The sequence below is a fragment of the Eimeria tenella genome, genomic scaffold, assembly GCF_000499545.2.
Source record: "Eimeria tenella Houghton genomic scaffold, Eth_scaff226, whole genome shotgun sequence".
NCBI classification, from domain to species: domain Eukaryota; phylum Apicomplexa; class Conoidasida; order Eucoccidiorida; family Eimeriidae; genus Eimeria; species Eimeria tenella.
This window is the reverse complement of record NW_013542116.1, coordinates 1,688-16,360: the sequence shown is the minus strand read 5'-3', so window position 1 is coordinate 16,360 and position 14,673 is coordinate 1,688. Positions and strand designations below refer to the sequence as shown.

Below are 14,673 nucleotides of genomic sequence, written 5' to 3'. Positions count from 1 at the left end.
CTAGGGTTTAGGGCTTTGGACGTGCAAAACCCTAAACCCTAGGGTTGCGCGCCCGCGCGGCCGGCGGCGAAACCTCTCACAAACCCTAAACCCTACTTTTCTAGGGTTTAGGGTTTAGGGTTTAGGGTTTGGGTGCTGAACTTTCTTTCCGCACTTGCGGCGCTGAGTGCGGCGCCAGCCTGCGCTGAGGTGTACGTACACCCCAAGCCCCAAACCCTAAACCCTAAACCCTAAACCCTAAGCCCTCGGAGAAGAAGGGATTGAAAGGAGCATTTAAATGGTTCAAATGAATAAAATTAGTTTGAATTAATTGTTTATTATTTGTTTTTCCGGGAAAAAAGACAGAGCCAAAACCCCAGCAGCACCAGCAAAGAGCCAAGAACTTCTCCTGCAAACAAAAATTGTCTTTTAATTTTAATTTAATTTAATTTTATTTTTGCTTTATTTTTATTTTGTTTTGTTTTTACTTTTATTTTATTTTCATTTATTAATGCCATTTGTCCATCGCTGCTTTTGCAGCTGCAGCAAATAATAAATACATAGATAATAAATAAATAATTAATAACAAATTAATAAATAGCAAATAAATAAATAAATAATAATAAATATTGATAATAAAAAACTGCTACTCGTTTAATTAGATGCATCTTCATTGATTGATACTATTATTAATTAATTAGCTAAATTAATAAATAAAAAAATGAACAAACAAATAACTCAAATTAATTAAATTAATTAATTTAAATTAATTAAATTAATTAATTTAAATAAATTAAATTACTTTTTTTAGGCCACCGCCTCGCCAAAAAGGCCTCCGTCAAAAAAGTGAAAAAAAAAGCCAGGCCGTTTGCCAAGGGCGAAGTCACCATCACTTCTGCGCACAAACCCTAAACCCTAAACCCTAAACCCTCGGCCCCAGGCGCTGCGGAGCAGAAGTGCTGCAACGGACAAGCCGAGACACAAACGCAAACGATCAAAGGCAGAAACAAATACCTAGCTAGCTAGCTAGCTAGCTAGCTAGCTAGCTAGCTAGCTAGCTAGCCAGCCAGCCGTCTGGTTGGCTTCTTGGCTAGCTGGCTAGCTTGCCATCTAGCTAGCTTTCTGTCCACCGATATATGTCTAGTTAGCTTGCTAGACGGCTAGCTAGCTAGCTAGCTATCTCGCTAGCTAGCTAGCTAGCTACGCATTCATCAACCTAGCTAGCTAGCTTCCCAGCTGGCTAGTCAGCTAGCCACGTACAATCCGTCTATCCATTTGCGTAGCTATCCATCCAGTTAGCTAGCTGGCTAGCTAGCTGACTAGCAAGATGGCTAACTAGCTGGCAAGCTATCTGGCTAGCTAGCTAGCTAGCCAGATAGCTGGCTAGCTAGCTATCTGGCTAGCTAGCTATCTGGCTAGCTAGCTGGCTAGCTAGCTAGCTAGCTGGCTGGCTAACTGCCCGGCTAGCTAGCTGGCTAGCTAGCTGGCTAGATGGCTAGCTAGCTAGCCAGCTAGCTGACCGTATGTGCCAAGAAGGATAAAGAAGACGACGGAGCCCAACTGGTTGAGGAGGTACAGCGCCAGGAACTGCGACAAACCCTAAACCCTAAACCCTAAACACTAAACCCTAAACCCTATACCCTAAGCGCTGCGGCTGCGGGCTGGGACAAAGTGAAGCCCCCAAAGTGCACGCAGAGGAAAAGGGGGCAAGCGGTGCAGTGGTTATTCGCTGTATTGTGGTTTAGGGTTGAGGGTTTAGGGTTTAGGGTTTGTCGCAGTGGAGCTCACTCGCCACCTTCGGAGCAGCTGCAGCAGCAGCGGATATTTAGTGCTCCCCTTTCTCTGCTGCTGCTGCTGCTGCTGCTGCTGCTGCTGCTGCTGCTGCTCCAAGCTCTCCAAGCGCAGCAGCGGCGTAGTGACGCCCCAGAGGGCCCCAACGACCAAAATTCCTAAACCGCCGCAAGCATAAACCCTAAACCCTAAACCCTGAACATCAAACCCTAAACCCCCGGCACATGCAAAACTAACTCCCCAAGAGGCAGGAAATGTAAACCCTCAAACGGTGGTTTACGATCTGTCAATGGAGATGTGTGTGCAAAGGAAAGTCCCAAACCCCAAACCCTAAACTAAACCCTAAACCCTAAACCCCAGAGCCAAGTCCTCTAAACCCTCAGAAGCAAACCCTCAAAAGCTCACCGCTCAACATCCTCAAGCAGCAAGAGTGGCGAAGTCGGAGTGGGTGGCCGAGACATTCGCAAACCCTAAACCCTAAACCCTAAACTGTTGTGCCTGCATGTCTTGGGCGGAAGAGCATGTGCCTGAGGCTCTTTTTGCAAAATCTAAGGATAAATAGACAAAAAAGGAATAAAAATATAAAAATATAAAAAGAAATGAATAATTAGAAGCGGAGTGGAGTGTAGAGAATCCAGCGGTTCCTTGGAGCTGTCTGTACACCCGAACTCACCGCAGCTGTCGCTATGCGATTTGACGCGTTCTTCGCCTTCAGTTAATTTAATTTGCATTAATTAGTTCAAATTAAATCAATTAATTTGATTTTATTCTTTAGTTTTAGACAAAACGACTCAAAAAGTCCCACGGGGATGCTCCCGCATGCAGCGCCAGCTTTCTGGCTTTTTTCCTCCGCGGAACTCTTCCTTCCTCTCCAGCGCTTAATTTGAAGTTTAATTTCCAATTAATTGTTTTAAAAGGGTTTAATTATTATTATAAAAACTATTAAACCCTTTTTTGTTTTGTTTGCTTCGCTGCTGCTGCATTGGCCAGCGCCACTTCTCCTGGCAGCAGCGCAAACCCTCTTCTAATTCAGAGCTGCTCTCAGCCGCTAGGGTTTAGGGTTTAGGGTTTAGGGATTCCTCGAGACTCTTAAGCTTTGCTAGCCACAGGCATCATGACCACAGAGTCATCATCAGGGGCCCCAGGGGGCCCCCAGGGGCCCCTGGAGGGCCTCCTGGGGGGACCCCAGGGGCACTTGAAAGGGGGCCCCCCACCCCCAGGGTCTTCCGAGGGGGCCCCCGGGGGGCCCCCCGAGGGGCCTCCCGCAGCAGAAGCTGCAACTCAGGGGGCCCCACAGGGGCCCCCTGAAGAACCCTTTCGGGGGCCCCCCGAAGAAGCCTCTTCAGAAGGGGTCCCCCACCAAGGAACCCCAACACAGGGGGGCCCCCCACAGGGGGCCCCCGGGGGGCCCCCCTCGCCCTCGGGACCCCCTGAGGGGCCCCCCGAGGGGCCCCCAAGTGTTGAAGATGAAATGGAGCATTCAGCAGAACAAGAAAGACGCATGCGTTCTTTATTTGCTGCTGATGCTGCTGCTCTTGCTGCTGATCCTGCAGCAGCAGCAGCAGCAGCAGCAGCCGCGGCGGAAGTCGTGGCTGCGGGGGCGTCAGAGGAAGCCGCCCGCGCAGCAGCAGCAGCAGCAGCAGCAGCAACAGCAGCAGCAGCAGGACACGTGTGCGAATTCCGTTTATTTCGAATTAATAAAGAAATATATTATGTTTCTAATTTGGAAGAAAGACTTCCTCTTTTGGGAGCAAAAACAATTAATCAACTTTGCAAAACAATTGTCGTCGAGAACACAAAGCATACAGGCGAGTCAGGTGTACGTACACCTCAGCAGCTGCAGCAGCAACTGCAGCAGCAGCTGCAGTTGCTGCTGCAGCAGCAGCAGCTGCAGCAGCAACTGCAGTGTTTGTACATGCGTGCAGCAGTGTCTGTACAGGAATCATTTTGTTTTAAATTGTTTTTAGTTTAATAAATTAATCAGTTAATTAATTAATTTATTACTTATTTATCTAATTTGTGTATTACCAGTTATCATTACTTATTTTATACATTTATTATTTACTATTTGTACACTATTTGTTTTTTTATTTTTATTTATTTTATTTTTATTTATTTTATTTATCTTATTTTTATTTATTTTATTTGTTTTATTTTTCTATTTTGGAACAGGATGAAAACCATTTCGTTCCGTTTGAGTCTGAAAATCTTTGAAGACGAAATCTTCTCTCTGAACTTTTTTGATTCTTTAAAATTCATTTTAATTAAGTATTCTAATCTTAATTTCAATTAATTATTTTAACTTTAATTTTAGTTTTACTTTTGTCTGTTTTTGTTTCTTTTTTGTATTTTAAAAATCCCTTAGTTGCACTTGAAAAAAAAATCATCAAATTTACTTTTTTGCAAAATCTTGATTTCTTTTTGTCTTTTTGTCTCTTTGTCCTTTTTCTTTTGTCCCTTTTCATTGCCAGATTCATTTTGTTTTGATTGTTATTTTATTTGTTTTATTTATTTTTATTTTAATTTTTTGTTTTTTATTTTTCTGTTTTCGCGAGACGGGCGCATGCAGGCGGTGTACGTACACCGCAGCGCCTGCGAAAAGCCCCACTTGCATGCGCGACTTTGCGCAAATATGTTTTTAATTCTGTCTTGCTATTTTTTGTAAATTAAAGTAAATCTAATGTTTGATTTTAATGACATTCTCTATAAATGCAAAAAGAAGCAGAAAAGCGATGAAAAAATGCCTCAAAAGTGTGTCCGTTTTGGGTGTCTTCCGCGGTTAGGGTTTAGGGTTTAGGGTTTAGGGTTTAGGGTTTAGGGTTTAAGGTTTGTGCGTATAGGGCCCGAGGACCGGCTGAACAGCCGCTTCTATTTGGTGGTTTTGCAGTCCAAAGACAAACTTAATGGCGAAAGGGTTAAGGACCTCATAAAAGCGGAAAACGCTAAAGTAGGGTTTAGGGTTTAGGATTTAGGGTTTTGGTTCCTCGTTCTCATCAGGGTTTTCCTCGCAGGCAAATCCGCACCAAACACTTCCTTGCGACTCTGGCCCCACATCTAGCATTCAGGACCCAGGGTTTAGGGTTTAGGGTTTAGGGTTTAGGGTTTGCGTGCAGGTGGGCCGTCAGCTGGGGAACAAGCGTTTGAACTTCAACTTTTGTTCTTCTTTCGAGGGTTTGACGGGTTTCAAAAGAAACGGGGTGGGCCCCCTTGGCAGCAAAAAAGAAATTCCTGTCATTTTGTCTAAACCCTTATTATCTCTTTTTCCCCTTTCTCTCTTTTTGGGGGGGGGGGCCCCCGACCTTAAACTCCAAATAGGACTTTTGGACCTCATTCGAATCACAAACCCTATCATTGGGGTGGTCTGCTGAGTTGTTGCTGCAGCAGCAGCAGCAGCAGCAGCACAGGCAGCAGTTCTAGCAGCTGCAGCAGCAGCAGTTGCGGCAGCAGCAGTTGCGGCAGCAGCAGTTGCAGCAGCAGCAGCAGCAGCAACAGCACAGGCAGCAGTTCTAGCAGCTGGAGCAGCAGCAGTTGCAGCAGCAGCAGTTGCAGCAGAAGCAGCGGTTGCAGCGCATCAAGGGGCAGTTTTATGGCTTAGACAAGCCACATTTTATGGCTGGTGTTGGGCAGCGAGGGTTTAGGGTTTAGGGTTTAGGGTTTAGGGTTTGGGGAGTCTGCGGCGAGCAGGAGTTTGGGCTTTTTTGATTGAAGGACACCAAAAGCGCGAAATGAATTTATTTATTTTAATTGTTTTGAAATCAATTAAAATAAAAGGTGCTTTAAAAGCGTCGTTTGAAAATGGCGAATAATTGGAATTCTAATTGAAATTAAGTGTGTAAAAAAGGCAAAATAGTGCACTAAAAGACTTCAAAAAAGTTGAAGAACCAAAAAAAGACAAAATGCAATTTTTGTCTATAGCCGCTCGCGTTGGGGTGTACGTACACCTGAATTATCTGCGGACGCTGAAGCCACGGGGTGTACATACACCGCAGTACCATGTGGTGGTCCTCAACTTCTTTTTTGCTTTTTAATTATTTGTTTCTTTCTGCATTAATTATTTATTTCTTTTTGCATTAATTATTTATTTCTTTCTACTGCGCCGAGGCCTGGGGCGTGTGCGCAGCTGGGGTGTACATACACGGGAAGGGGGGCCCCACAGCGGTCACGCAAAGCCCGCCGCTGGATCGGGGACTTCCATTTGGTGTTTTTGAGAAATAAATAAATAAATTAATTAATTTTCAAGTTTTATTGTATATTTTACTTACGTAATTGTCTGGGGAGAAATGCGAAAAGGAAAACCTGCATACTGCCCGCAAGGGCGTTTGAGGAACTGCGGCGAAGGCGGGAAGGTCACTGCTTGAAAGACGCTGGAAAATGAACTCATTTAAATTATTATTCAACGTAAAGTAATTAAAACATTAGAATTGATCAAATTATATATTTATTTCAAACCTTTCGACACTTTTCCCCCCAAGGTGTTGCTCTCCCCAGCCAGAGGGTCACCCTGGTGTTGCTGCCGCGTGAGGTGTACGTACACCCTAACCACCCGCTGCGCTGCAAACAATATTACCTCAAACTAAAAAATAAATTTATTTCTTTTCTTTAGAGGATATCCTCAGCCCTTTTGCCTTCTTCTGGTGGCTGGCTTTCTTAAATGCTACGCCTCGCCGGCAACTAGGGTTTAGGGTTTACGATTTAGGGTTTAGGGTTTAGGGATAAGGGTTTGCGACCCAAGTTTCGAGGAGCCAAAAGGCCTGTCTTCGTCAGCGCCGCTTTGTCAGCCGAATTCGCCGCGGCAGTGCCACGCTGCCGCTCAACAGCCAAACCCTAAACCCTAAACCCTAAACCGTAAACCCTTTCGCCATGCTGGGGGCTCTGAAGGGTCACCTGGCCCCGGCTTTATCTTTGGCTGAGGAGAATGAAAGCCGCCAGAGTCTTCGCATCATAGACGAGCGCACCGGTGCGCCTTTCGAGGGTTTAGGGTTTAGGGTTGAGGGTTTAGGGTTTAGGGTTTAAGGCTGAGGGAGAGCTTGGGTTCCGCGTTGAGGGTTCAACTTTTGGAATTTGCCGTCAAGGGTTTATTGCGAAGGGTGTATGCGGTCTTTGCCTGCTGAGGGTTTAGGGTTTAGGGTTTACCTCCTCTGCCCCTACAGCGATTCCTGCTGCTGCTGCTGCTGCTGCTGCTACTGCTGCCGCTGCCGCCACTGCTGCTGCGGCTGCTGCTGCTGTTACTGCTGCTGCTGCTGCTGCCACTGCTGCTGCGGCTGCTGCTGCTGTTACTGCTGCTGCTGCTGCTGCCACTGCTGCCACTGCTGCTGCTCCTGCTCCTGCTGCTCCTGCTCCTGCCGCTACTGCTGCCTCCGCTGCTGCTGCTGCTGCTGCTGCTGCTGCAGGCGCTGAGTACCGCGTGCCGATAAAGCTGCACACAGTCGAGGCGAAAGAACTTGCTGCCATAAGGGCCCCCGGGGGGCCCCCTTTGAGGGTTTTTGACCCGGGGCTTATAAACACTTGTGTCCGCAGCAGCCGCATTTGCTTCATCGACGGCGAGAAGGGAATCCTCAGGTCCCCAAACCCTAAACCCTAAACCCTAAACCCTAAACCCTAAACCCTAAACCCTAAACCCTGAACCCTGAACCTAAACCCTAAATCCTCAGCGGCGCGCCTGCAGCTGGTCGTCCCCAGCAACTGTAGTTCAGCGTTCATGGCTCAGCCTTTAGGGTTTAGGGTTTAGGGTTTAGGGTTTGTGCAGGTACCGGGGCTACGCCATTGAAGAGCTGGCCGCTAGGGTTTGCTACGAAGAGGTTTTTTTTTTGCTGCTGTTTGGCGATTTGCCAACAAAAGGCCAACTGCAGTTTTTGAAAAATAAAATAAAACAAATGGCACAAGTCCCTGAACAAGTCAAGAGTGAGTTTTGCCATTCTTTTATTTATTTACTCATTTATTTATTTATTTTTTATAGTTGTTATTTGATGGTTAAGTGTCTGCATATTTATTCATCTATTATTTAATTATATGCTGCTGCTGCTGCTGCTGCTGCTGCTGCCATGCCGTCACTACTGCTGCTGCTGCTGCTGCTGCTGCTGCTGCCATGCCGTCACTACTGCTGCTGCTGCTGCTGCTGCTGCTGCTGCAGGTTTGATTAAGAGTTTCGACCGGTGTGCGTCTCCGTCGAGCATCTTTTTGGCCGCAGTGGCAGCACTTGGTGCATGCAGCGCATGCAACGCATGCAATGCATGCAGCGCATGCAACGCATGCAACGCATGCAGCCCCAAACAAAGAAGCTTAATTTGGGGCTCTGCTGCGCTGCAAAACAAAAAGACTTTAAACGCTTTCCTCATCCGAGCCGTCGCAGCAGGATTCACCATTGCAGCCAACATCCTCAGGCATCCCCAAACCCTAAACCCTAAACCCTAAGCCCTAAACCCTAAACCCTAAACCCTAAACCCTAAACGCTGAACCGTAAACCCCGAGCCCTAAGTCGTAGGCCATACAATGTTAGCCCTGAACCATAGGCGCGAGCGCAGCGGGACAGCGTAGGGCTGTCCAGCGGCGAAATTTCAAGCCCTAAACCCTGATTTAGGGTTTAGGGTTTGCGGGCAGGCACGTTGAGGGTTTGAGCTTCGTTGACCCACACCCTGATTTGGATTTAGTGGAGAACTTTCTTTACATGATTGACGGGAAGCCCCATGACCCCGTCATTGTCCGGGTACGTAGGGTTTGGGGTTTAGGGTTTAGGGTTTAGGGTTTAGGGTTTTGAATCCCCTTGGGAGCGCTGCCCCTGAGTGGGCTGCTGCGCCTTCCTCTCCTGCCGAGTGCGTCCTCCCCACCGCGCCTTGCCCCCCGCCTTCGGTTTAGGGTTTAGGGTTTAGGGTTTAGGGTTTAGGGTTTTGCAGGCGCTGGAGGTTTTGTTCATTTTGCATGCGGAGCACGAACTCAACAACAGCACTGCAGCAGTTCTTCATGTTGCTTCTTCGCACTCTGACATTTTCACTGCACTGGCAGCAGGAGTTGCAGCCCTCAGCGGACGCAGACACGGAGTGAGGGTTTAGGGTTTAGGGTTTAGGGTTTGGGGTTTAGGGTTTGGGGTTTGGGGTTTGGGGGTTACGGGGGGGTCTGGGAGTTAGGGTTTAGGGAGGAGGGTTTGGGGGTTAGGGGGCGGCAGGCTTGTTAGCTAGCCAGCTAGCTAGTCAGCTAGCTAGTCAGCTAGCTAGCCAGCTAGCTAGCCAGGCTAGCCAGCTAGCCACACAGCTAGCTATCCAGTTAGCTAGCCAGCTAGCTATCCAGTTAGCTAGCCAGCTAGCTAGCCAGATAGCTAGCCAGCTAGCTAGCCAGATAGCTAGTCAGCTAGCTAGCCAGCAAGCTAGCTAGCCAGATAGCCAGCCAGCTAGCTAGCCAGCTAGCCAGCTAGCTAGCCAGCCAGCTAGCTAGCTAGCTAGCTAGCAGCTGGCTAGCCAGATGAAGGAAAATAAGAAAAGTTAATTTATTTGTTTTGTTTCTGCAGGGCACTAGTAAAGCGGTGGTTGAAATGCTGGAGAAAATAAAATCGAAAAATGATGTTAAAGACTTCCTCGAAAAAGTCAAACGGAGGGAGGCACGCAAACCCTAAACCCTAAACCCTAAACCCTAAACCCTAAACCCTAAACTCTAGCAGTTGTATCACCTCAATCCCAGTTCACGTATGCCTGCTTCTGTTGCTGGTGCTCCCGCTGCTGCTGCTGCTGCTGCGCACTCGCTTCCGCCGCCGCTGCCGCCGCTGCTGCTGCTGCTGCTGCCGCTGCTGCTGCTTCTGCTGCTGCTGCTGCTGCTGCTGCTGCTGCTGCAGGAGCGCTTGATGGGTTTCGGACACCGCGTTTACAAAAGTTATGACCCGAGGGCTTTTATTGTTCGCCAAATTTCCGCAATTGTTTTAAACCCTTTTTGCAACTCCGAAACCACCGCTGTCGCCCTCGAACTCGAAAAGGCTGCGCTCAAGGCAAGCCCTAAACCCTAAACCCTAAACCCTAAACCCTAAACTGCTAGACCCCCGCAAACCCCTGCACGCCCTAAAACCCCGCAAACCCCTGCAAGCCCTAAACCCCCGCAAACCCCTGCAAACGCTAAACCCTTGCAAACCCTTGCAAACGCTAAACCATTACAAACCCTTGCAACCCCTAAACCCTTACAAACCGTTGCAAACCCCAAACCCTTACAAACCCTTGCAAACGCTAAACCCTTGCAAACCCTTGCAAACCCTAAACCCTCGCAAACCCTTGCAAACCCTAAACCCTCGTGAAGCCTCTTCAACCCTAAACCCTCGCGAAGCCTTTCCAAGCCCCTTCAGCCCTAAACCCTCGCCGGCCCCAAACCCTCGAGGCTTCCGAAAGCGCTAAACCCTAAAAAAGGGTTTGCGTTCAGGACGTGTACTTCACGTCTCGGCGTTTGTACCCGAACGTGGACTTTTACAGCGGCGTGGTGTACAGACAGCTGGGCTTCAGCAGCAGCAGCTTCTGTTTGCTTTTTGCTGCCGCTCGAATGGCAGGATGGACTTCACATTTAAAAGAATATTTTGAATTTGAAATTAAAAATGAAGAAAATAAACTTCTGAGGCCTCAACAGATCTTCACGGGAGCCGGCGAGAAAACGCTCAGCTGTCTAGACACCCGGACGCAGGTGAAGCCGAACTTGTTTGTTTTATTATTTTTATCTTATTTTTATTTTTATTTTTGTTTTTTTATTTTTATTGTTCTTATTTTTATTTTTATTTTTGTAGTTTTATTTCTCGGTTCTTGGTTTTGCCTCTTTGTTTGTTTTTTGTTTTGTTTTCATTTTGTTTCGTCCGGAGTTGAATTTAAAATATGTATTTTAAGAATTTTTTCCGCTGTTGTCTTTTATTTACTCATTTACTTCATTATTTCTTTTTAATTTTAGTTTTTCGTCTCATTTTTATTTATTTGTCGCACTAATTAAATAATTGATTTGCATTATTTGAAATTTAATTAATTAATTTATGTATTAATTAATTAATTGATCATTTTGTCTAATTAATTAATAAATTGATTAGTTAATTAATCAATTAACTTTATTTTTATTCTTTATACTTTTTTTGTTTCCGCATTTAGACTGTCTCTACAGCAGACCTCGAGGTCGAAGAGTCCTGCGCAGAACGAAGGCTTCAAACCCTAAACCCTAAACCCTAAACCCTAAACCCTAAACTCTATCGCGCTAAAAGCCAGCGCAGAAGACGGCAGGAGACTGCTGCTTTTTACAACTAAACTCTTTTTATTATTCATTATTTATTTATTTAGTTTACTTATTTTATTTATTTATTTATTTATCTATTTATTTATTTATTTACTTTATTATCGAAATGCATTTATGTTATTTTGTTTTAATTCATTTATTTCGAATTCTTCATTTACCTTCTTATCCAGCTTCCAGCTTCTCCCTGCCTTCAATTGTTCATAAATAAATTAATTAAACAAACAAATAAAATAAATAAAAAACAAATAGGATAAATTAAATGAAGTAAAGCAGTAAAAAACTCATTTATTTATTTATTTTTATTTATTAATTTGGAGTTTTGTTTTATATTTTGCAGTTGTAGAGGCGAGCGGTCGCGCCACTGCAGCAGCGTGCGCCAGAATTAGGGTTTAGGGTTTAGGGTTTAGGGTTTGGAGTTATTTTTGGCCAAAAAAATTGACAATAATTACCAGCAGCGCATCAACAGCAGCTAGCTGGTGACGCAGGGCTGTCTCCCTTGGAGTCACAGCCTGCTGCTGCTGCTGCTGTTGCTGCTGCTGCTGCTGCTGCTGCTGCGAAACAGCGCTCGAAGAGTCGCCTTCGGCGCTTCTGTGGCGACTGCCACTGCTGCTGTCAGTGTTGCTGCTGCTGCTGCTGCAGCTCATTTGAAACGGCAAGGGTCTATGCAGCAGCAGCAGCACCTGCTGCTGCTGCTGCTGCTGCTGCTGATCTGAAGAGTCTGTACACCCTAGCAGCTCCACCAGCATGCTGCGCAGCCGCAGGCAGCGCCGCCGCAGCTGCTGCAGCAAATACGAAACTTCGCAACGCATAGCCTGCACAGCAGCAGCAGCAGCAGCAGCAGCATGAGCAGCAACAGCAGCATGAGCAGCAGCATGAGCAGCAGTGGCAAGGACTGCAACAGTGTCAGCAGCAGAATTCGCAGAAGCTACAGTGGCGGCGGCAGCAGCTGCAGCCAGGCCAAAACCTTAAACCCTAGGCACTAAACCCTAAACCCTAAACCCTAAACCCTAGGCCTACCTCCAGCTCATCTAGCGCAGTCAGAACGAAAAACAACCAACACAGCTGAGGCAAAGAAGTAGCACTTCCAGCAAAAGAGCAGCAGGTGTCTTTTGCATCTGCTGCTGTTGCTGCTGCTGTTGCTGCTGCTTCTGCTGCTGGTGTTGCTGCTGCTGCTTCACCCGGCGTTGCTTCTTCATCTGCTGTTGCTGCGTCTGCTGCTGCCCCGTTTGCTGCTGCGGCTGGTTGCTGTTGCAGCTGCTGTTGCTGCTGCTGTTTGTGTCTGTGCTGCTGCAGCTGCACGTCCAAGTCGCGCAGCAGCAGCTGCAGCAGGAAGCAGCAGCAGCAGACATCGAGGTGCAGCAGCAGCAGCAGCGAGGGGGCAAATCTCCGGCAGTATAATCGCCACTCTGTCTCCCCCCATTCCCGGCAACGCGCGTATAGCTGCTGCTGTTGCTGCTGCTGCTCCTGCTGCTCCTGCTGCTCCTGCTGCTGCTGTTGCTGCTGCTTCTGCTGCTGCTGTTGCTGCTGTTGCTGCTGCTGCTGCTGCTCGTGCAGCTCCCGCTGCTCCTGAAGCCAGGTGCGAATTCTCTTGAAGAAGTCCAGGGCCTCAGACTCCCACGCGGGAAGAGGCGGATGCTGCTGCTGCTGCTGCTGCTGCTGCTGCAGTCGCAGCATCCGTTGGACATAACCCGCGCTGCTACTGGTACTGCTGCTGCTGCTACTGCTGCTGCTGCTGATGCTCTTTGCTGACACACGTGAGGCGCCTTTTGGTGCCGCCTCATCAGCTGAAGTCTTCAGCTGCTGGTCTTGCCTTTTGCTGTTGCTGTTGCTGCTGCTGCTGCTGCTGGGTGCAGCAGCAGCAACATATTGCGGGAGAGTTTTGGCTTCAAGGTGTACAGACAGCAGATACGCCTCTGCTGCTTTTTGCATCAGCTCTTCTTCTTCATCTCCCGAAAGGTGCTTTGCTGCTGCTGCTGCAGCTGCTGCATCTGCAGCAGCAGCAGCAGCTGCTGCTGCAGCAGCAGCAGGAGCCTCACCTGCTGCTACATATGCAGCCGCATCTGGCAGCGGCAAGTATTGCTTCGGCAGCAGCTCGTCGACGCTGTCAGAGCGGCGCCGCGCGGAAGCAGGTGCCATTTGCTGCTGCTGCTGCTGCTGCTGCTGCTGCTGTCACTGCTGCGCTGCTGCTGTTGTTGCTGCTGCTCCTGTTGTCTCCAGGCAGTTGCTGCGTCGCTGCAGGTGCTTCGGATAGCGCTGTTACTGCAGTGGCCTTCTCACTGTTTTGCTTTTGCCGCCGCTGCTGCTGCTGCTGCAGTTCTGGCTGCTGCTGCTGCTACCGTTGCTGCTGCAGCTGCTGCTGCTGCGCAGCAGGAAAACCCAGTCTTCTCAGGTGTGACTCAGAGGATCGAAGGATCTGGAGTGAAGCCACAAAGAAGAGCAGCAGAAGCTGCGGCGCAAACCCTAAATTAGGGTTGAGGCGTCGGGCGCGGGGCCCCCCAAACCCTAGGAGTGGAATAAGGCCCTAAACCCACCCTTTTTTGGATTAATTGGGTAAATAAAGTAAAAAGATGAATTAATTGAAATAAATAAATCCAAAAGGATTTAAAATGGAGCCCAGCAGCAGGAGCGGGGGGCCCCACGGCAGCGGCGACGCCGCTGCTGTACGTACACCCGAAATGCGCGTCGCTGCAGCGCAGCAGCCGGACTTCTCTAGTTGACATTTAAATTAAAATTAATTAATTTTATTGTTTTGTAAATAAATAAAAGACAAAACAAAAGCTATTTAAGTTCGAATTGGCCGGCCCAGGACCCCCAGCAGCAGCTAGCTGGGGGTTAAATCCGAAAAAGTCAAAAAGTCATAAATGACAAAAGTTTTGCTTCTTCTGCTTCTCCCGACTCATTTCTCAGGTGTACATACACCGCAGCTCACTGCAGCAGCGCCCCGCTCCTGCGGTGTCTGGACACCCCAGACCGCCAGCCCGCAAACCCTAAACCCTAAACCCTAAACCCTAAACCCTCGTGCTGCGGGGGCAAATGACTCGATTTTTGGCGTTTCTTGACAAGCAGCACTCCCGCAGCTCCTAAAACACCCTGGACTTGTCTCATTTGATCTATTTTTATCTCTTTTTATCCTTTTTTCCTTTTCTTTTTCCTTTTCTTTTTCTTTTCTTTCCCTCTTTTTTCATTTTTTTCTTTCCAGACTCCCCCGAAAATGCACCGAAATATGCCCGTCGATTTGGTGCTGGTCCGCCACGGCCAGTCGGAGGGCAACCTGGCACAGCGGCTGTGCAGGCAGCTGCAGCAGCAGCAGCAGCAGCAGCAGCAGCAGCTGCTGCTGCTGCAGCAGCAGCAGCAGGGGTGTGAGCCTTCGGGGGCACCTGCGAGCGGGTCTGCGGGGGGCGCGGACGCGCCGCCGGACGCAGGAGCGGGAACAACAACAACAGCAGCAGCAGCAGCAGCAGCAGCAGCAGCAGTTTGGTCTGGAGAATTCAGATCTCGCCACAATTCTCTCTATAGACTCACTGACAGGGGAAGAAGACAAGCAGCAATTGCTGGCGCTTGGATCCGCAGCAACGTGGGCAGCGTCTTCGACAAATACTACACTTCGGAGTATGTGCGGTGAGCTAGGGTTTAGGGTTTAGGGTTTAGGGTTTGGGGTTGGGGGTT

At 48.1% G+C, this 14,673-nt stretch overlaps 5 protein-coding genes across 5 annotated transcripts in view; 3 read left to right on the top strand and 2 right to left on the bottom strand.

Annotated features, from left to right (window-relative positions):
* Positions 1 to 758: 758 nt before the first annotated feature.
* Positions 759 to 2,185, bottom strand: ETH_00000675 (uncharacterized protein; the record flags this gene model as incomplete). The annotated part of the gene is made up of 4 exons (XM_013374752.1): positions 759 to 874; positions 1,500 to 1,566; positions 1,768 to 1,928; positions 2,176 to 2,185. 4 exons carry the CDS (start codon positions 2,183 to 2,185, stop codon positions 759 to 761), a joined length of 354 nt encoding a protein of 117 aa, XP_013230206.1.
* A 699-nt stretch (positions 2,186 to 2,884) lies between these two features.
* On the top strand, positions 2,885 to 5,138 carry ETH_00000670 (YbaK / prolyl-tRNA synthetases associated domain containing protein, putative; the record flags this gene model as incomplete). The annotated part of the gene is made up of 3 exons (XM_013374751.1): positions 2,885 to 3,578; positions 4,611 to 4,717; positions 4,884 to 5,138. 3 exons carry the CDS (start codon positions 2,885 to 2,887, stop codon positions 5,136 to 5,138), a joined length of 1,056 nt encoding a protein of 351 aa, XP_013230205.1.
* Positions 5,139 to 6,630: 1,492 nt separating this feature from the next.
* Positions 6,631 to 9,373, top strand: ETH_00000665 (citrate synthase, putative; the record flags this gene model as incomplete). Its single annotated transcript, XM_013374750.1, has 7 exons — positions 6,631 to 6,727; positions 7,161 to 7,329; positions 7,517 to 7,671; positions 7,901 to 7,922; positions 8,368 to 8,473; positions 8,661 to 8,804; positions 9,269 to 9,373. 7 exons carry the CDS (start codon positions 6,631 to 6,633, stop codon positions 9,371 to 9,373), a joined length of 798 nt encoding a protein of 265 aa, XP_013230204.1.
* A 2,050-nt stretch (positions 9,374 to 11,423) lies between these two features.
* ETH_00000660 (uncharacterized protein) lies at positions 11,424 to 13,143 on the bottom strand (the record flags this gene model as incomplete). Its single annotated transcript, XM_013374749.1, has 2 exons — positions 11,424 to 11,819; positions 12,025 to 13,143. The coding sequence occupies 2 exons, from the start codon at positions 13,141 to 13,143 to the stop codon at positions 11,424 to 11,426; spliced, it is 1,515 nt and encodes a 504-aa protein (XP_013230203.1).
* Positions 13,144 to 14,218: 1,075 nt separating this feature from the next.
* The window catches only part of ETH_00000655 (phosphoglycerate mutase, putative), a gene marked incomplete at both ends in the record, with an annotated part of 2,119 nt that continues 1,664 nt past the window's right edge, over positions 14,219 to 14,673 (top strand). The window contains one exon of the mRNA XM_013374748.1: positions 14,219 to 14,625. Within this exon, the coding sequence (XP_013230202.1) occupies positions 14,219 to 14,625 (407 nt within the window). The remainder of the gene's footprint in view (positions 14,626 to 14,673) is intronic.